General features: G+C 45.9%; 1 protein-coding gene across 2 annotated transcripts in view; it reads left to right on the top strand.

The window, feature by feature from the left end:
- EXOC6B (exocyst complex component 6B) overlaps positions 1 to 21,283 on the top strand; it is a 291,776-nt gene that overhangs the window by 213,228 nt on the left and 57,265 nt on the right. For both annotated transcript variants that reach the window (XM_034064717.1, XM_034064716.1), the window contains exon 20: positions 685 to 758. In XM_034064717.1, coding sequence (XP_033920608.1) covers positions 685 to 758 — 74 coding nt within the window. The remainder of the gene's footprint in view (positions 1 to 684; positions 759 to 21,283) is intronic.

Genomic DNA, 21,283 nt, shown 5'->3' with positions numbered 1-21,283 from the left:
GATTACCCTGGAAGGAGGGAAATGTGGCCTTGGAAATATTCTCTTGGCTTTGGAAACCAATGGTATTCAGTTGTCAGATGTCTTCATCCAACAGAAATAAATACGCAGCCGAATGGCCGCGATTCTCCCTGTTTGGGGTGACCGTGCTCGGGCAAGAAGCACACCCCAGCAGATAATGCACAGATCGGCTGCCGAGTAATTAATGACAGGGCTGGGCATATTTTTTTGATGAATGCTTATGGGGCCTGGTGACAGGCGTGAAATTAGAAGATTCCTTCAGCGCCCTAAAATATAAATAGCTTTCGGAACTGAAAAGAGTTTCACAGCTGAAGATTTTATTGTGTGGAGAGGAAAAACTTTTCCACCCCCATCCCCCCTTTTTCTTCTCGGCGAGTTGTTTGTCCGTTGACAAAACAAATACTCTGAAGCCCAGTACGGCTCATGGGAATAAATTTCAGGTCGAATTAGTACAGTTTCCTTGCTGTCAGGACGGTGGAATTAATGGTGTTTTGATGACACGAATTTTGAAGGGCGAACAAAGACGCTGAAGGGAGGGAGACATGACTCCTTAGAAGCGCGGTCCTCCTCTCCCCCAGCCTCTCTTGTCTTCCCTGTCATCCGTCTGCCAATCTCCCTGTCCATGGTTAGTTAAAGGCGCTTTTTATCCTCTTTTCTTTCCCACAGAGTTTGCCAGATCCGGCCCAGTGCCTGGGTTCCAAGGGGACACGCTGCAGTTGGCCTTCATCGACTTGAGACAAGTAAGTCTTTGTGTTTTTGTTTTTTGTTTTTCTTTTAAGATGTGTGACTGAAGACCATCAGGTCTTAAGGAAAAGGAGAGGAGGGGAAACGGCGTCAGTGATTTACGCCAGAGACCTATATTTCCCCCCTCCTCCTCCTCCCTACGCTCGAAGCCACCTCCTTATTGAGCTCTCCTGGAGATGATGGAGGTGAAAAGGGCTGGTGGTACGGGGGTGAGAAAGACTGACCCTGGCCGATGGGATCCATTGTGCTCCCGTTGGCTTCTGCCGACGCAGCTAAAAGATAACTGGGCGACTCTCGCAGCTGACACCAAGCAGGTGGTGCTGACAGAGAGAGCAGTGATGCAGAGACCGCCCGCCTGGAGGACTTTTGTTCACAGATAATGCCCACAGAGGCGTTTTGCGAGGGCGAAGGAATTTGCATTTGGGCTTGTGTGGGGAGGCTATGCCTGTGTGTGCATCCGTTGGTGTCCGTCTTTGGCTCAGCAACATCCCCCCCTTCCCCGGTCCCCTCTTCCGCAGATGGTCCCCAGCCATGAATGACAAAGTGGCTGTTGGGGAAGATGATTGGGGAAGGCTTCACCCATCGGTGCCCACCTCTTGAGGGGGCCCCGTTAGAGCCAAGTTGACCATAGCAGGTACTGAGGCATTTGTGGGGCTTGGCAAGCCAATTTAGGGAAAAGGGCCATTCTAGTGAAAGTCATTTGTTTGGGGTAGAAATGGGCATTATTGATACGCTAGGCTGGGGGGGGGGAAGTGAGGTGGTCCTGTCATCTCTTGGCACTGAAGATGGATGGGTTGGATAGAAAGTCTGAATGAAGTAAGACTCAATGACTGATGCTTCTCTCCTATTAAAACAATCTTTTTTTGTCTGTTAAACCCCCCTGGCTTTGTCCCTCCTGCCATCATGATGCAGTGCCTCTTGTTTTCAGGGTTGACGTAGTTTGCATTCTGAAAACTTTCGGGTGCTGAGGGTATTTCTTCCATCTGCATAATCTCTTGTATCGATGATCTCCTTACCACTGGGACTCTGATTCATGCTGGAGCCGCTTTTAACCCGTAAGGGTTTGAGAACTTCTCTGAATCCAATTGATGTGCAGGGAGCAATCAGTCATCCCATGACACTTCTGCAGAGCAGCAATAAGTTTAATAGCATCGAGATGCCACATGTTTGCTTTTAGGACTTGGGCTTGCCAGGAACTGCCAAATTTGTTTGCAAAATGGTCAAAATAGCTTCATGGGAAAGGTGTGTGTTAGCACTGCTCTGTGTTGACACTTTTATCTTCATTAGCTTCTTGGCACTTTATTGACCGCAGTACGCAACGCGCTTGCAACCTTCTGGGTGTAAGGAAATGTGGAGGCTTTGGTCCTTTTCCAAGCACAAAACCATGAATGCAGGGATTTTGAAGAGGAAAGCTGTGGCTGTTTGAAGAATGAAATGCCTTAAAAATACTCAGGGAGGTTCAGCTGCTCTGAGCCAGTGCATTAGCAGTGAAATGTTTGTATGGTTTGTAAGTGCAAGATGCAGCCAGATGAATTCAGCTTGGGTGAGGAGAAAGCTTAACGGTAGCCCTCTTCAGTTCTTCCTCTTCTTCAGATGGTCTTATCCATGGCATTTTCTTCTTTCCCAGCTTTTTCCTTGCACTTAAAAATAATACTGCAAGGAGAAAGGGAGGATGCTCTGCCCTATTGAGTTTCAGGTGAGGGAACACAGTCTTAGATCTTCTGGATAACAGGAATGCTTGTTGATGCCAAGTATTGTACAAATAATTGACAACACCTCATTGCTTTGTGTAAAGAAGAACCCACCTATCACTGACTTACTGAGCTTACAGTAATGTGCAAAGATGAGATAGTTCCCAGCTCACTTGATCCTGTTGATAACCTAATCCCATGACATATGTCACCAAACTCCATATGTGTGAAGCTGTTCCACTGCTTCCACTACTGTGATGCTTCTTGTAGGACGGCAGCTCCAGCTGCAAGGCCTGGGAGCAAGGGATGGCTGGAAGGGTGAATGGATGAAGGCCTTTAATTTAGTTCTTCAACTTGTTTTTAGTTTGCTCTTTCTGGACATTGCGTCCTTCCTCTTTTAAGCTGCTAAATGTTAACACAATATTGACTTAAAGCTGAGAGTAGGGAAAAAGATGCCACCTTTAAGTGTTTGTCTTCCTGGTTGTTTTCTTTCTCCTTGGGAGGGAATATGAGCATAGATGATGAAGGGGTGTTTCCAACGTGAAATCCAGACATTCTCAAAATGTTAAAAGTAATTTCAGGTTTATATTTCAGGTAGGTTTATACTTACCTTGGAGCTGCTCTGTCAGCTAGTGTGGCATTGCACAGCTTGGTTATGTAGGGAAGAAAACGACTGCACAAGAAATGCACCAAGTAAGGAGATGAAAGAGATTTCCCTCTCCCTTCCCAGTGTATTTCAGTGCAAGCTGTTACAGAGCAATTGCAGATGGGAGACAATTTTCAAAGTGATGTGGGATAATTAAGGGCATGACCAAAATTAGTTCTTAGTACAATAAAATAGGAAATGGTAGAAAACTGTAGATAGGTTTGTGCCCTGGATACAGATCCTTGTACTAGGAAATAAGCCCTATAAAAATGTTGTCAGGAGCGTCGGAGTTCCTCCTTGTTCAGTGCAGCAGATTAAAGTGTAAAATCCCTCTCTGTATCGGAAGCCTGATTTTCACCTTGTGCTCAGGGAAACTGGAGCAATTCCATCACTGTGTGGTAAAGAGGAAAAGAGCTATAGAATCCTAGAGTGGTTTGAGTTGGAAGGGAGCTTAAATCCCATCCAGCTCCAACCCCTGCCACGGGCAGAGACCCCTTCCACTGGAGCAGCTGCTCCAAGCCCCTGTGTCCAACCTGGCCTTGAGCACTGCCAGGGATGGGGCAGCCACAGCTTCTCTGAGCACCCTGTGCCAGTGCCTCAGCACCCTCCCAGGGAACAGCTTCTGCCTAAGAGCTCAGCTCAGTCTCCCCTCTCTTGGGCAGGTTCAAGCCATTCCCCCCTTGTCCTATCACTACATGCTCATGATTCAAGCCCAGAGAATCAAAATTACTATTCTGAGCAGACAGTAATTTAAAAAGAGGAGTTTTCTTCTCATCCTGGGACAATTCTAAATCCATAAATACCTTTAATGAAGTGATAAAAGTCAGCCAAGTCGCATCTCAAATCCTTTTGTAAGAGCCCTTTTATAACAAGGGTCTGAAAGCAATACTCAAATATCTAAGGTTTTACAAGGAAGCAAGTTATTTTTTCCCCTTAAAGTTTCAACTTTGCTGTTACACACACTGTGCTCTATGTTACAAATCTGAAATAGATTTAGTTCCATAAATAACCTCTCTAAAATATGAAAGGTGCCTAAATAATACAGTCTTCTGCATCTTTCTTCCCAATGTGACTTAGGCACTTCTGTCCAAACACTGTTGAACATCCAAATACCACTGAAGATCTCCAGGAGATTTCAAATCAGCCCCAAGGTTGCGCATGCAATAAGTTCCCTGTTCTCTCAGCAGCTTCTGGCCAGCTGGAAATGTTTTAGCTTTTCATTTTCATGGGTTTATTATACGAAAGTGAGCTGAAGAGGAAGGTTTTATGTTTGTCTGTGTAGCTGCTGCACTCCACAGCCACACTGATCTCTCCTCAAAGCCAGATCGACACTCATGGCCACCCGCCAAGGAAAATCTGTCTCCAGCACTCCAAGAATTCCACTCTGGGCTCTAGCAAGGGAAGGCACTCGATGGATTTGAGCTCCTCACTTTAGGCCTCTCTGTCTGTCCAGTGGGGTATAAATCCTTTGGGTTGAATTTCCTCTGCAAGTGCTAAGTTGAGGGAGATGTAGGGAAAGGCAGAAGGGTCTTGTTGGAGACATGTGGATGTGCAAGGAATGGGAGCAGGAGGTTCCACTCTTCTGCCCCATCATTCTGTTTTACGTTATGGTCGTGACTTGACAGTGGTTATGAATTTGAGCATCAGCTCTTCAAACCCCATCAGTGAGGTTAAGACAGGCAAGTGCTATCATTAGTGGTGGAACAGCTCTTCTGCCTACTGCTTGTCCAATAGCAAATATTTTGTGCATCTTTTTACTGTGTTCAAAACCCAGTTGTGGTTATTGTGGGTTTGTGTTGGACGCTGGCCAGCTGCTTAATGAGAAGGTCTCCCTCTGATGCATTAGTTTTCCCCTATTACCTCTGATAGAGATGCTTAATAAAATAGTGCTCCCCTCAGGAACGCAGTTCCCTTAAATCCCTGCCCTGTTCTTCCCTTCATATGGGAAGAATCCTATCTCTTCTGCATTGTTTGCATCGTTACTGGAGGGTGTTTTTTACTCATTTAGAAGATGAAATACAAAGTTAGGCAGGAACTTTTAGCCATATGAAATGCGCCGTTGTTCTATCTTTGTGTCCATCTTAATTTCCCTCAATGACTTCTGAACCTTCTGGCCATGTTTGGTTGGTGGGCTTCAAAGGTGTAACAGCCCTACGTGTTTTTCTGCAACTGTGAGCCAAGATAAAGAAGCTGCAGTGTGAACTCATCCTTTAGATTCAGCCTCAAGAGAGATGCATGGGGAAATCTGGATTGCTTGGTTCTGTGCTTGGTTTTAAGGAACCACCTGCTCAGAGAGCAGCATCTATGAGGTCATGTTGATGGATACAGTAATGCTGGGGGTTGTGAATATCCAACTTAGCTTCTTATCATAACATCAGATGATAAATAAGGTTATTGAATCTCCATCTGATTTGATTGTTGGCTGCTTTAAAGGCACTTGGCGTCTTGGACTTATTCAAGGTGAGAGGTGTAGCCCTGACTCCTATTGCTACCATGTCGTCCAGTGCTTCCATTCCCAGCCCCAGTCATGGTGGCAAAGGGGAATCCTTGCGGAAGTGGGCTGAAGAGCCAAGGACTCATGGGTCTATGCCTTGATGTGACACTGGAAAGCTCTGGCCACCCCTCTGCTCTGTTACCTGAGGCAGCTTGATGGTAGGAGGGTGAAGACAATCCCTCTAGGAGTTTCGAGACAGGATCCAGGTATGTTCCCACGAGGCAGGAAACCCTGGGTTGTTTTTCTAACTTGTTTTTATATTTGCAGTTAAATGTGATTTCACTGACCTGCAAAGTCTAATGAGATAGTGTGAAAACAAGACATTGGGTGAGCCTCGGAGCCCGTCTTGAGCCTGCTGAGAGAGGGAATGCCAAGGCCATGAGTGTGCAGTGGCATGGAGAGATGCTCGTTAGATGTGAAACTGGTTTGGCTTATTTTTCCCTGCTTGTTTTGCTGGTGGATGCAACAGAAGTTGAAAATCATATTAGAGGGACAGTCAATTAAGTTCACTATCTCAGTGAGATGTCTCCTCTTCGCATGTATTTGCTTGTGTCTTTGAAGCACAGGTTTCTGTTGTGAGAGAAGTTGCAGACAGAGTAGGTGCCGCATTAATCATTGGATGCAGTAAGGCAGAGATGAAGAGGTGACTCACGGGTTTCAGCTCATCTACTTCCTTGCCAGTTGCTATTTTCCATCTCCACTATGTCTGTAGATTGCCATCCTCTGGCCCACTACCTTGCCCATCTTTGTCCCCACTGCTTGGCTGGTTCTCCCAAGTGCCCGTTACTCTGCTTTGGCCAAAGGATGCAGCATAGGGGACCTATAGAATAGTTTTTTTGAGCAGCAGTCTTGTACATTTTGGTTTCTGGTCATCTTTAGCATAATAGTATTATAGAATCAACTGGAATCGATCCCAGCACTGCCAAGGCCAGCACTAACCCATGGCACTGAGGCCTCGTCTCCACGCTGTGTGAACACTTGCAGGGCCGGTGCCTGCAGCCCTGCCCTGGGCAGCCTGTTCCAATGCCTGAGCACCCTGTGGGGCAGGAATTGTTCCTCAGCTCCATCTAAACCTGCCCTGGTGCAGCTTGAGGCCGGTTCCTCTTGTCCCATCCCTTGTTCCTTGGGAGCAGAGCCCAGCCCCTCCTGGCTCCATCCTCCTGTCAGTTAGTGTCTAATGCCCTTTGCAAGGGGGCTTTTACAGTTACTTTTAACATCTCAACTTACATCCTCTTCTCTCCTTCTAACTGCATCCCTTTACTTCTGCGTTTACCTTGGTCTCTGTCCTTGCTTAATAGGGCTTGCTTTAATTATTTAACCATTGCTACGTGGCCTCTGCCACATTCTCCTCTCCAACTCAGTGATCTGAAGCCCTTTGCTGGCTCTGGAGAGCAGTCCTGCCTGCCCTGCCTGCAGCTGCCTCCCAAGTGGTGTCAAGTGAAATGTTGAATTCTATTAATCTTTCATTGCCACTGCCATCTTCCTGTGCACTAAGGAAACAAGAGGTGTGAAGACACATGTTCCAGCTGCAGCCTTAATTCTTAATTTCCCAGCAATGATGGGTTCGAGCTAGTTTTATCATTATCCTTAAATACAGGGTTTTGCTGTTAAGATTGTATCTCCAGGCTGTTAATTACTTTTTGTTGCTCCTCTCCGAGTTCCTTCCTTCCACTGATCAGTATCTTTTGGATAATGCAGCTTACCATTATTAATCATGTTCATTATGGTAGTGCCTACAGGCCAACTAATAACTGCCCATTTTGCTGGGTCTTGTGCAAACCTGAAGAGTCTAAACAGATGATGGAGACCATAAAAGGCAGGCCAAATTACACATTGCAGCCAATTAAATGGTATTTTGTTTCCTAACACCCGTGAATGTGATAGATGCTTTTTTAGTCATCCAGAAGCCACAGCCACATCAGCTTCCCAGAAGTGGAGATACTATCACCTTCATCCTCTGTCACACCTCTCTGCTTCCATAGACCCAAATGATGCTTGTTTTTCTAAACTCCAGATTGCCTGGGGAAGCCAATTTTAAAGTCTGGTGTTAATTTATGGTGGACCTCAGTGGTGTTGAGGCCGCTCCAGCATCATGCTGAGCTTCCTCTCAAAAGTTATCTGCATGGGGTAGCACAAAAATGTTGTCAACAAAGACTTGTCCATTAGTTTTCCCTCTCAAGAGCCTGGATTTGTTTTCTAAGTCCATGTTTGGAATGAAATTACCTTTGAAAATGTTTGCTGTAATGACTTGGTGGGAAGTAACAGTTTGTGTCACGTTACAGATTTATTAGGACCCATTTAAAACCTTGTGAATGTTCTGTACTTGTATGAGTTGTAGAATGGTTTGGGTTGGAAGGGACCTTAAAACTCATCTCATTCCAACTCCTTGCCATGGGTAAGGACACCTTCCGCTAGAGCAGGTTGCTTCAAGCCCCTGTGTCCAACCTGGCCTTGAGCACTGCCAGGGATGGGGCAGTCACAGCTTCTCTGGGTACCCTGTACCAGGACCTCACAGTGTCACAACCTCACAGTCATCTGTTCTTGGGAAGGTGGAGCTGGCCATACCCTTCAGTTCAGGTTAGAAACCTGCTGTGGTGAGGACATGGTACCTGTTTCATCTCTGAACAAGGTGTGGCCAAGGTTTTCAACATCTGGAAATCACTTGAGGATGTGGGACCTATTTCCATGTCACACCTTGTGCTTCAAATACCCCTTTGATGTCCATTAGTAAAGGTATTTTGTTGTCTTCATCCAGCTATCTCCCACCCAATGTTTCCCTTATTTCGTGCTCTTAATATCACTTAATCCTTCTGCCTCGATGTTAACACCATCCATTTTACCCCCTGTTGGTAACATCAGAGCAAGGTGCTTTCTGTTCCCTGGAAACCATTTGGACTTTGATTAAAAGCTGTCTCAGAGCAGTTATGTCACATCTAAGAAGTAGCAAGAAGATGGTTTGGGAGTCGTGTTGGAGCATCCTACAGTCAGGCTGAAATCCGGCCGCATCCTGTGCTTCTTGTGATGCTCAACCTGTCCAGAGTCCTCATCAGGAAAGATGCCCAAGTCACAGACCTATCTTGGATGACAGAGAGAAGCATTTTTGCTCCTCTCTGATGCTTCTCTCTGCAGATGCCCATGAAGATATGCTCAGACATGGACTGTTGGGCAGGAATCCCCTCGGCTGCGGCTAACCCAGAGCACCAGGAAGGACATTCCAGAGCCTTGGCCAAACCACTGTGTTTCTTGCTTGTTAGGCTCAGGGTGCGTTTTTGGGTTGGTTTCTCTTTTAGTGCCCAAAACCCAACAGTATTTTATAAGGGCACATGAAGCAGTTTATTTACTTTTAAATCAGTGTTAGCTCTGACTCACAAAGGCAGGATGCTTCAAAGTTGGTGCTGAAAATCCAAGCTGCTGCTTGCTGTGCTCTGCAGAAAGGGGACAGGGAGAGGGCAAGACACAAAGGCATGAGCTCAAAGCAGATTCAGAGCCTTAACTCTGATTTTTCCTGCTTTGGTGGGTTTAATCTAGTCTAAGTGTTACTTTAAACATAGCCTTTTGTAGTTCAATTATAGTAAAATCACATTGATCCCTAATCCGTTCAGCCACTCAGAGTCCATCAGTCTTGATCCAGGAAGGATGTATTGGCGTAGTGAGGAATTAGAAGTGCCTGGATGCTCCCTAGAGCCTTCAAACAACAAAAACATCAAGAGTGCAAACATATTCTGTTAGCACTTCTCTTACGCAGAGCGCACTGCCTGGGTTTCTTCCGTTAGGGCATGGCAATGGGAATTGTGGAGTCTGTCGACACTTTATGGGCTGGAACAATAAATCCAAACAAACAATCAAATCCTCTGTCACTGGGAGATGTTTTTGGGGCTCGACAAAAGAAATAAAGGGAGGAAATGAGGAACTGGAAAGGGAGAAACAGATTTCTCTACCTTGTGCCTGGGTTTTTTGTTCCTTGAGGTGGCACATAAACAGTGCACTGAGGTTGTATAGATGTTCAAATCGGAAGATGATAGGGTGAGAGGTACTGGTTCTCACCTTAACCTATGCTTTAGGCTGACCCTTGGGGTTTGCTTGGGAATGATTGGGCTTTTCCTGCTGTGGCCAGCACCAGGTCTGGGGTTTGGTCCTCTACACCCCATGTCACTGTGTCCATCTGCTGAAGTTAACACAGACATTGCATTCTTCTTTCCAGGGCTGAGGGTGATTCAGTATAACATTATGCAATCACTCATTATTCCTTCATCTCGTTTTCATGTATATTTTATGGTAAAACAAGCAGTGCAGCCACTCAGATGGGACTCCATGGAGAACCTCAGCAAAAGGAGACCTTACACTGGAATGGGAACACGCTTCCTTTGGGTTCTGTCCCTCTAAGACTCAGTTGTTGACCCTGCCTCTTCCTGAGCACTCTCAGCTGTGGCTGCTCCTGGTCCATCCACCCTGGAGCAGGTTGCTGTTACTTCAGGCATCTGCCATGGGGTATGAACAGCAGGAACTGGCCCATGCTGGTGGGAGATCTCCTCCCCACTGTGCCCTGTAATTGCAGGAGGCTGTGAAACAGCCATCCAACCGGGAAAACAGACACCACTGGAGCTATAAGGCCCATTTTCACCTTTAACCTGCTGATTGAGGCAGGATTGATGTGGAATAGAGAGGGCCAGAGGTGGTTGCCCTTCACCTCAACATCCCCCCCTGTGAAACCAAATCCGCTCCTGTGATCTGTGCATGGCTGAGAGCTGTCACTCTTGAGCTAGTGAGGAAGAGCCGTCCATAAAGAAGCCTTTATGGAGCTGCCTCTCATGACATCCTACCTTCACCTTGTGCAGTGTGGGGTTTTTGGTTTCCCCCGAGAGCTCCTGTTGCTGCTGTGAAAGGGAAGAGTCGCTTGGCTCAGCTGCTGGATCTCCCTGGAATGCATCAGCTGGACCTTGGTGGGTGGTAAAGTCAGTTTAGCAGAGCAGTCTTGTCTTTGAAGCCATAGGGAAACAGTATCCTGATGCATCCGGGTAATTCTTCTCCTTGGGATATCTCGAGTGCAGATGGATTGCTGGATTGTCATTTCAGAGCAAGGAAACGTTGGCTCTCGGAAAGCCTGTTCTCTCTCTACTCCATTCTGGTAAGACCCTTCCTCCCCCAATCCTGCTCCAGCTCTGGGGCAGCAGCACAAGAGGAACGTGGAGCTGCTGGAGAGAGGCCAGAGGAGGCCATGGAGCTGCTGTGAGGGCTGGAGCAGCTCTGCTCTGGAGCCAGGCTGAGAGAGCTGGGCTGGGGCAGCCTGGACAAGAGAAGGCTCCTCAAGGGGAGAGCCCAGAGCAGCTCCAGTGCCTAAAGGGGCTGCAGGAAAGCTGGAGAGGGGCTTGGGACAAGGGCCTGTAGGGACAGGCCAAGGGGAATGGCTTGAACCTGCCCAAGAGAGGGGAGACTGAGCTGAGCTCTTAGGCAGAAGCTGTTCCCTGGGAGGGTGCTGAGGCGCTGGCACAGGGTGCCCAGAGAAGCTGTGGCTGCCCCATCCCTGGCAGTGCTCAAGGCCAGGTTGGACACAAGGGCTTGGAGCAGCTGCTCCAGTGGAAGGGGTCCCTGCCTGTGGCAGGAGTTGGAGCTGGAGGAGCTTTAAGGTCCCTTCAACCCAAACCATTCCAGGATTCTATGTTTTGCCACTCAAGCAGTCAGCTTTCTGACATAAGGCACAAATCCACTAGTGTCATGATGAACATCTGGGGCAAATCTGCAGGACAGGACCACTGGCACTTTTATCCATCAAGGTGACTTGAATTGCAAGGTGATTGTTTAAGAAGCTTAGGTGCCCTGTATCCTTCAGGAATGAACCGTTAGTTGTCTCTTAAACAGCTGATCCCAGAGCAGTCTGTTATCAGACCGTCCCATTGATTTTTTCCATTTGATTTTAAGAGTTCACATATTGATTAGTATTTATGTAGTGTCATACACGTGGATTAGGAGGTTAATAAATGAGATAAGGTTTGTGAGGAAAGGCAGGTGACTGATGTGTATGAGCTCTGTGAAGGAAAGAAGGCAGAGGAGAGGGAACTTGACCTCTTCATGCTTCAAGGTGAGGAGCAGGTGCAGGAACAGCAGCAGGACTGGAGCTTTAGGAGAAGCCAACAGAGATGTGTCCTCCAAATAAGTTGAAAGCCTGGATGTCAGGATCATGTTTTAAGATGACTTCTATGTTATGTTTCAGCCAGTGATTCCTTCATGAAGCTCAATTGAGGTTAAGGTTCTGCACATCTTGCACAAAGCTTCGGTCCTTCACCGTTGTCATTTTTATTGATGAATTGACAGCAAGGTGGCACTATATAGCAAGGAACATTTCCAGTGTGATTTATTTCAACTTTTCCATTAGTCGTCCCCCCCTTCCCATGATAAAAACTTTAATTTACATTCCTGTAGGTTCCTCTGATTCCAGGGCATGGGTGTTTATTTTAAACACAACACAGGAGTTGTTGCTGTTAGATGGATAAACAGGTTCTTTTCTATCTGGAGAAGATGCAGATTGATCTGGTGATAGTGGGAAGTTCTGTGCTCTTTTTCTAAATCAGTGCTTCAATGTTAAAGTGCAGTTTTCCTCTGGAATAGGAGGGATGTGGTAGAGATGTCCAAATGAGGATGGCTTCTGCTGTCGTATAAACTCAGAGGTATCCTACATGTACACAAGAGATAGGTGGGATAGGACATGGGTATTCAAGACTTGTGTGTTGCTGGAGTAGCAGCTGATCAATGCCTTTAGGAGCCTAAAATGGCACTAAATACCTCTTTTTAGGAACTGAGCTGCTCTGTGTGACTGATCGCTGGTTTATTAGATGGCTGTCAACATGTACTGTAGTGACAAAACTGAGCTTTGAGGTAAGAGCTCTGCCTCTAGTAGAAGTAATAGAAGATGAGGTGGGTTTTGTTCTAGCCCATGGCTGGTTGTGTTCCAGGTGTATGTGCTAATGCAGTTTCAGTTTCTATCCTTAAATGCACCTGTGCAGTTCCAGGGAGCCAGGAGCTGGAACATGGTCTCCAAAAGGCAGTTCTTCTGCAGGATGAGAGGAAATGGCCTCAAGCTGCACCAGGGCAGGTTTAGATGGAGCTGAGGAACAATTCCTGCCCCACAGGGTGCTCAGGCATTGGAACAGGCTGCCCAGGACAGGGCTGCAGGCACCATCCCTGAACGGGTTTAAAAGATGTGTAGATGTAACACTTAGGGATATAGTTTAGTGGTGACCTTGGCAGTGTTGGGTTAACAGTTGGATTTGATGATCTTAAGGGTGTTTTCCAACCTAAATGCTTCTATGGTTCTTCACTCTCAGTGTTAAAAGTGAATAAACCAGAAATATCCTCAGTTGACTTTCTAGCTTTAGGTTGACTTTACATTCCTGCCCATTACTAAAACGAACACTTAATCCTAGAAACACAACAAACTTCACCAAAGCATCACAGATTTAACAAGCATTAGAAATCTGGTGTGTAATTTTGACTAAGTATTAGAGGAAGTACCCTTATTATTGCTTATTTTATATGTATCCAAACCAGCGTGTGACCTCCGCGTTGGTATGTGAGATCAGCAGAGTGCTAAGAGGGCTTTGTGTGCTACGATACATAGAGGGGAGGAAGGGAGCAATTAGGCTAATGGTCCTTAATTAATAAAGATTGAGGTGGTCTGACCACCAGCACAGAAGAATGACAGTTTTCTGCTGTGAGGTTTGTTGGAGGATGTGGCTGAAGGTGAAACGGGTCAAACATATACACAGATTTTGCATCTGGACCTGAGGCAGGTGTGAGGAGTGCACAAAGTGAGGACAGGCTCCTTTTGGACTAGGAGGACCTCCTGAGCTTTCGGGACTGTCCAGGCAACACAGAGGAGAGAAAACAAGAGTGAGAGGAACAGCATGTTTGTGTGTATGGCAAAGGAAGTGGCCTACCAAGGAGTTTCTGCTTTGCAGGAGCATGTGTTGATTGTGCTCTGTGACAGTTCATAGAATCATAGAATAGGTAGGGTTGGAAAGGACCTTAAGATCATCCAGTTCCAACCCCCCTGCCATGGGCAGGGACACCTCACACTAAACCATGGCACCCAAGGCTTCATCCAACCTGGCCTTGAACACTGCCAGGGATGGAGCATTCACAACTTCCTTGGGCAACCCATTCCAGTGCCTCATCAGTTCACAGTGCATCACTTGTTGCTTCACCTGAGATAAGGTGAGATCAAGTGGCTGAACTCCGTTTTGTAGGCTCAACCCTTTCTCCAGTAAGAGGGATTGATGTATCTCCAAGGGGTATTGAGGTTCCAGCTGAGAAGAGCTTTCCTCTGGAAATGGTTGTGGCATCCCAATGGCTTGTGACAGGTCCAAGCAAAAAGTGTGCGCCTCACTTGGCTTAGTTAAGGTTAAGCAATGGAAGAACCATGAAGTTTTGTCCTCCACCTCCCACTCTCTTTGAATCGTTAATGGCAAGATGCAAGCATCTTTCGGACCACATACCTACAAAGCCTGTTGCAGGATCCCCTTCCAGTGCTCACAGAGATGATGGCTGATGCCCCTTTTGTCAAACCCTCTTTCTCTTCTGCACTGAAGAGTGGAAAAGTCTGTCTGCCTCCCACAGTGGGGTGGTTTCCACCACGGGCTACATCTTATTGTGCTTACAGGCAGGTCAACCCCAGAAGTAAAGGAAGAGAGGTGGGGGGAAAGCTCATGACTCCAGACAGTGTTTATTATATTTAACTGTAATCTGTTCATGTAGTGCCTGTTATTACTGGATGCTTTAACGCATTCTTGGGCACCGTTTCTGCATCAGTGGGGCTGTTTTGAGATACCAGACAGGTTTCTGCTGCAAGGACCCATCACCAGCTCAGTGTGTTTTCACATGGTTCTCTTGGATAATCTCTTGCTCTTTCTAATAAATCTAACAAACCACATGAAATACAGGATTTATTCAGGTCATGTGCTCATGCATATGAACCTCTCCAGCTGGCTTCTTCTCCATTCATCTAAACTCTCCTGCTCTATCTGCTAGAGGCAGGTCCTTGGGGGATGTATTTTCCTGTAACAGCTAGCTGGCGTCGAGTCTCACGGGTCGATACTGTGCATGCTTTCAGCGTTTAAATTACCACCATGGTCTGTTGGTCTTGGCTTAGGCAAAAGAATCCCGGTGATGAAATGACACTTGATCTGGAGTTCACCAGATAGTGTAAACAAGCACATTAGTTGGACCGGATAGGCATGATAATTGCGGAGCGAGGCTGTTGCTTGAATGGATCCATTAAAGTCGGCTTCAGGGAGCTGCATCATCCTTTTAGATTGCTGCAGAGAAAGGAGTGAAATACTAGCCATGGCTGGAAGGTCTTGCTGCAGAACGTGAAGCACCAAGTGTATTCTTAACTCTTCGTTGTTGAGCTTATGCCAGTTGCTTGATGCGATTGAGGGTGCTGGATCACCTGGGAATCCTCTTTGTGCTAGGAGAGCTGTGGTTAAATGGGGTTGTGTAGCTGTTGCTCTTGAGCACGCTTGAGAAAATGGGTAGAGTTTTATGTCTTCCTGTTCCAGGCCTCAAGTCCCTCAATGATCCCCCCAGAGAGAAGCAGCATCCACCTTCTTCCTTCTCCAGTGCATTTCTGTTTGCAGATGGCCAGGGTGAACTTTTAACTTGCTTTAAGAATTTGCATGCTTTGGAGCCAAGTGAGTTCCAGAAATGCTGGAATTTGAAGGGGAGATCCCTGTGAAAAACGTCACATGGTGTGAATTTGGAAAGGTCTGACAGAGGAGTGATGGGGAAATCCTGGTGTTTGTTCCCTGATATTCTCTCACGTTGGTTGAGAAACAGCTCGGTCATGGGGAATAAGGTTTTTAGGAGATGTTGGAGGTACTCTGATTGAAGTTTGAAAATCCAGCTGTAGGAATATATCCACAACGTTAAGAGCTGTGGACTATCTCTGACATACAACCAAAGAAGAACTGTTAGTACTAGACTTTAGCTGGCCCAGCTTTGTTGACCCAACTTGTGCTTACTGGGTAATCTACTGGGATGGCGACGGTTGGATTCTGTGAGTCACCGAGAGCCTTAATATTGCTTGAGCAAATCCTGAGTTCATTAAATAGGATAATTTATCTGTGTGACTCTATTCTTGTCATTTTTGATGCATCACTCAGCTGTGATGGTTGGCCAGTCAACGTTTGGGCTGTGGCTTGGTTTGATCAGACATAGAGGCTGCAGAGCTTTTGTTTCTGGTGCGTGGTTGGGAGTTTCGTGTCTTTTGGGATGAGACCTCTTGTGAGCAGATTGTTTAATGTCTGTGATCTTTTGTATAGCTTCCCATGAAGTGTCTGGTTCTGTCTCCCGGGTTGGGTGCTGGGCTGGGTGGAGCTGGGAGTTCCTGGTATTGGAAATTCAGGTTGTCCTGGGTGGATGCATGTGTCTTTGAGTTTTATTTAAAGTATGGGTATGTTTTGAAGCGTGGGCTGGAGCGCCCTGATCTGCTGAATATCATTTAAACAGCAACAACAAAAAAAGTCTGTCTTTTGTATTAAATGGTGTCAAAGAGACAGACAGAGAAGGAGCAATAGGTGTGTACCATGCAGAGATTCACTTGGCGTCTCCCCATCCTCCTGTTCACAACACTCGCATCTGCCCAAGTGGAAGGGTAAATACTCCTCCGATCTAATCACGTTAAACGTTCCAGAGTGTAATACCTTAATTTGGTTGCTGACATGAGGGCTGATGGGGAAATGATGTGGTAATCAGGAATGACAGCAATGGCAGATAGGAATCTTTTGTTTCAAAGATTAAGCGAACCTGAGGAGATCAAGATCGTCTTGTCGGGTGTGCCCTGTACCCAGAAATAGTCCTCACACGCTGACTCACAGCACAAAGCCACGCATGAAAGTCGAATCTGTCTACAAATGGCTTGGCTTGTTCTCATCTAAACCTGTTATCGGCCTCTGGAAGATCCAGTTCAGGGTTAGAGGCATCTACGATTGGACTCCCTGAACTTAAAGGTCCTTTCCAACCTAACTGATTCAATGTGGTATTAAGCTGTGAGTACACTTTAAAGCAAAAATAGAACAAAAATGCATAATGCATCTTTTCTTCTTTTTTTGGTGGCAGTTTGAAACCCAAGTGTACAAAGTCTGTTACTGCTCTGCTCCTCTTAAAATCTGCTCCTCTTTAGTGTCTGGAGAGGGGAGGGAATCCTCCCTGGAATGCATACCCTATGCAGAACTGCTTTTCCAAAGTGTTTGAAAACAATCTCTTCTGCAGGAGTAGGAGCTAATTTGAACAGCCAGTTCTGTCCCTGAGATGTACATTACAGGATGCCAGAGGAAAATAGCAGCCTGGAATTTGCTTCGTGTTTGAGGTTAGTTTGAAAGGAGCCCGGCGCTTTTATTGAGGGTGGTTTTATATAGCAGCTCGCAGTGGAAACAGTTTGTCTTTTATATTTTTAGGTTAAGGGATTTCTTCAAGGTCAGCTTGAGTTCACCCAATTCTCTCTTCTGCTTTGATGGAGGTAGGCATTAGTATTTGAAATGACCGGGGTCCACACTTGCTGTATACCCTCTTGGGCACGTTACTCTCTATGCTTGTGAAAGCAGGTTGATGAAATAAACGTGCACGTGTGATTTCCCACTTTGTGGGAAAATGCTGCTTCTATTTTATCCCCTTAAACTGGTGAACTTTTCCATGGGCATCACCTCATTTCCCAGATCCTCATTACCTTGAAGAGTAGCATTGCTCGCAGACTTAATTGCAAATGGTATAATTTAGGGCATTTAATTTTCCTCTGCCTTTCAGCCACTTGCAGCTTTCCCCAAAGGGCTCTTAACAGAAGGCAGAGGAAGCCTCCAACGCAGATTTCTCTCTAGTAGCATATTTTTCCTATAGATTATCCCTTAATACACATGATGAGAATATTCTGCTCTCATAAAGAGATAGTCCAGCATGTGTGGGGCTGTATCCATAAATATATATATGAAGTTACAAAGTTTTCCAAGAGGAAAAGGTGATGTAATGGGCTGTGGAAATAATATTTCTTCTTATTCTTTCTCTCATCTGATCACACTTATGATATAAATAGTGGAAAAAGGCACAAACCCATTGAAATGTACACCACTCCAGTAAAGCTCTCCCATCGCTGCGTGCTGGGTTCAGGCAGCATCCATCGGTGGTTTCCAGCACATTAACAGCAACGTGTGGAGCCATCTGTCATGGCTTGGAGGTGTCAAACCGATTCAGCAGTTCATTAGACAAGGCTGGAGGAAAAAATAGCCTAGAAAATCAGCATATAGACAGAAGAGAAACTGAAGAGCTGGAGGAAGCATGGTCTGTGCAATGCTATAATAGCCTGAGTCATTTGCCATTGCACCCCATTGTGGGGTCAGGGCAGATCATTTACTTACCTCCGCAGTGAGATTTGGAGTTGTCCCCAGTAGGTTAAGGCATAGTCAACAGCAGCACCAGTGCTTTGATGGGTAGCATCTGGCTTCTCTAAAACCACCCTTGGATGTCCCAGGACCATGCTTGGGAGGTACCATCCTGGTGGACCCATCTCTGCTTGGATTAAGTTCAGACGAGAGAATGGTGTTTGGTGTTTTCAGTGCTGAGTTTGAGTTTTACATGGGTTGTTCTCCAGCAGGATGACTTGTAGGAGCAAACTCCTGATTTGGTGCATCTGCAAGGCAGGTCTGCTCCATGAAAACCTGCATTCAGCCTTCCTGCATGGACCTCCTTCATGGAGATGTTTGCATGAAGCATTTGTGAGCCTGAGCTGTTAGCCATCCCTGGCCTCCTACAAAATAGCTGGTTTGCTTCCTCCAGCATCCTTATTCTGCCCAGCATGCAGGTTCTGCTCCTTATTTTTACACCTTTTCATTCCCTATTGGAAGCTGAGCATTTCATCGCTGATGGTGGGTACAGCTTCTCAAGCAGGTACATGCAGGACATTGGTTTTAGGGCAGTTGAGGCTCTGTCTTCATCTTCCTGCATTGTTGTTAAGCCCTTTTTAAACAAATCCAACTCTGGATAATGGCAGCTTTTTGTTTCTGTTTGGTACTTGCATTGTCTTAATGAATTTCTTCTCTTCTGCTGTGTTCAAAGACCACCTTCTCTACCTCCATAGGAGATCACTATTGCCACAGTGATTGCAGAGGTAGCAATGTGAACTAGGGATGTTTTGATTTAATTTTAGGGATGATTTGATTGTCTCATTTCTCTTCCTCAACCTGTCCATTTGGAGGCCTGTGTCTCTGCTCTGATGCTTTGCTTTAACACTTGACTGCATTTGAGCATCTGACAGTTAGTTTGAAGGGAAACCTCATGCTCTGCAGAACTGAGATGTACTTGTGTGACTCGGAGTATTGACTGACACTACATTGATTGGCTTTATTTCTAAATGGGTATCATACTGATGTTGTACCAACTTCCCAATTTACTGTACAAGCTGTGTTTTATTTGGAACATGAGATTTCAATCAGGGAATACCTTTCTGTGCATTTGGGAGCTGTGCAGCAAGTCCAACCATTGTAAAATGTGTGGGAATAATGTCATTTATTGCTTTCCCTGCAGTAGCTTAGTCTATATACAAGTTGCAGACGTTATCCCCACGCGAGATATGGACAAGGAAGGGGAAAGAGATTCCTGCATGGGTTTTGTTTCTTGATACCTGAAGTTGTGTGAAGAGCAAAGGGAAACTTTGATTTCTCCTGCTCCTGTGGGGTGTGGGGATTCCCACCCATCCCATCTGGAGGACAGGGGCTCAGAGTGATGGGATATTCAAGTTCCAGCTCTGAACAAAGCAGTGCAATGAGTTAATGCAGAAATCCAATCTTGAGTTAAAGCTTTGGGGTTGCTGAAGTCCCACTAAGGCCCATTTGATGGACGCATACAAAGCGTTTGCACACTCTTCTGCAAGAGAAAACTGTTCAGATACAAAGCCAAGGTTTGGAAACCTCATTTTTATTCTTCTATGGTATCTGTTTGCAGAGTTTACTTCATTTGGTGTGGTTTTCCTTTAAAGAAGCACTTGAATTCTATTTTAATCTGAATCTAAGACCTCCTCCAGTAGTGGAAGGTACGTGAGACACCGGCAAGGGCATTGCAGCCCCAGGCAGGAGCAGTGTGTTCCCTTATAGCTGTTTTCTGTAGAACAGATGGAAAATGCAGGATTCTACAGAAATATCTTTAGAAACGGATTTCCGAAGGTTTTCTCATTTTCAGTGCCCTGGGGGAGCCTGGATGTGATGATAGCACCATTGATGGTAGGCTTTGAGTCTTTGCTTAAAGATGGAGAGCTTGAATAGGCAACCAAGTTGGATATTTTTCACATTAAGCCAATGGAAAGTTTGCTGACGTGTTGGGAAGGATTTGGCCCTTACAGAGTAATTATATTCTTGGTGGCTTCTCACAACTATGTTTAGCTACACTATGGCGAAAGTTGCTATGCCAGCTGGGAGTACTGGTATATTCTCCCCATTCTAGGCAGATTCTGGTGCCTTTCTGCCTGCAGGCATATATCTCTATATATGAATTAGCTCTTGTTTTGTCTTTTTTGATATGTTCTTCTTCACTAAGATCTCCTTTCTTTACTCGGTCCTTCTCATACCCATCTCATTCCCCCCCGTCTGTAATCCTTGCTGTTTCCTGAACACAGGTAAGGAAGCAGATTCAAACATTCAATGACCTATCTAAAATAACCCTTTGGAAAAAGGATATTCCAGAACATGACTGTATAGTGCAGAATAATGGCTAGAAAAGACCCTTGGGTGCCTCTGATCCAGCCTAGTACCCAGAGCAGGATTCATGCCAAAGCCAGACAGGTTGCTCAGGACCTTGTTCATAGAATTTCTAACCTATTTGTATCCTTTCCAACCTCTTTTCCCACAAAAGTGTTTGGTTTTTATCTTGTTTGCCACTGTGAAGTCTCTGGTTGCAACCTGTGCTTCTTGTCCTCTTGATGGTCACTTTAAGAAGGCTCTGGTTCTTTTTCCTCCGTAGCTGCCTTTTAGGTTGGTAGGTACCAAAATTCAACCTCATAACCCACAGCTTTTATTTTGGGACCAGTAGTCCTGAAAATATAAATACTTTTATTTATTTATTTTTAAATGAAACTAGTGGAAAGTTGAAAAAACATAATTACTTTTTGGGAGGAAACCACCCGCCCAGATGCCACAGAAGAAAGGGATTTATCTGCCCTTCACTCTCTGGGTCATCTTGAAGGTTTATATTGGCTTTGATTTAAAAAGCTCTGGGAGAACTTTGCAGCCCTGCAACTGAGCAACCTTTTCCTTCATGCCTGAGCATTCATAGGATCGCAGACTGGTTGGGGTTGGAAGGGAACTTAAAGCTCATCCAGTCCCAACCCATGCAGTGGGTAGGGACCCCTTCCACTGGAGCAGCTGCTGCAAGCCCCCGTGTCCAACCTGGCCTTGAACACTGCCAGAGATGGGGCATTGCTGTGTTTCAAAGGGAACCTCCACCTGGTTTAGAGTTCCCAAACCTGCAAAGTAAATGATCAGTGCTTCTGATAATTACTTCTTTTAAGCAGAGGTTGCCCATCTCCCAGCATCCCATCGCTCCTCTTCCTCGGAGCTTCCCGAAACGCTGAACTCAGCCCCGGCAGCCCCGCTGGGATGGAAACTGAATCACGGAGCAGGAAAGTCCCGCTGTTTGACTCACAGGAGTCATTCACATGAG

Source organism: Melopsittacus undulatus, chromosome 7 (genome assembly GCF_012275295.1).
Source record: "Melopsittacus undulatus isolate bMelUnd1 chromosome 7, bMelUnd1.mat.Z, whole genome shotgun sequence".
Taxonomy (NCBI): Eukaryota; Metazoa; Chordata; class Aves; order Psittaciformes; family Psittaculidae; genus Melopsittacus; species Melopsittacus undulatus.
This window is presented reverse-complemented; position numbering and strand designations above follow the sequence as displayed.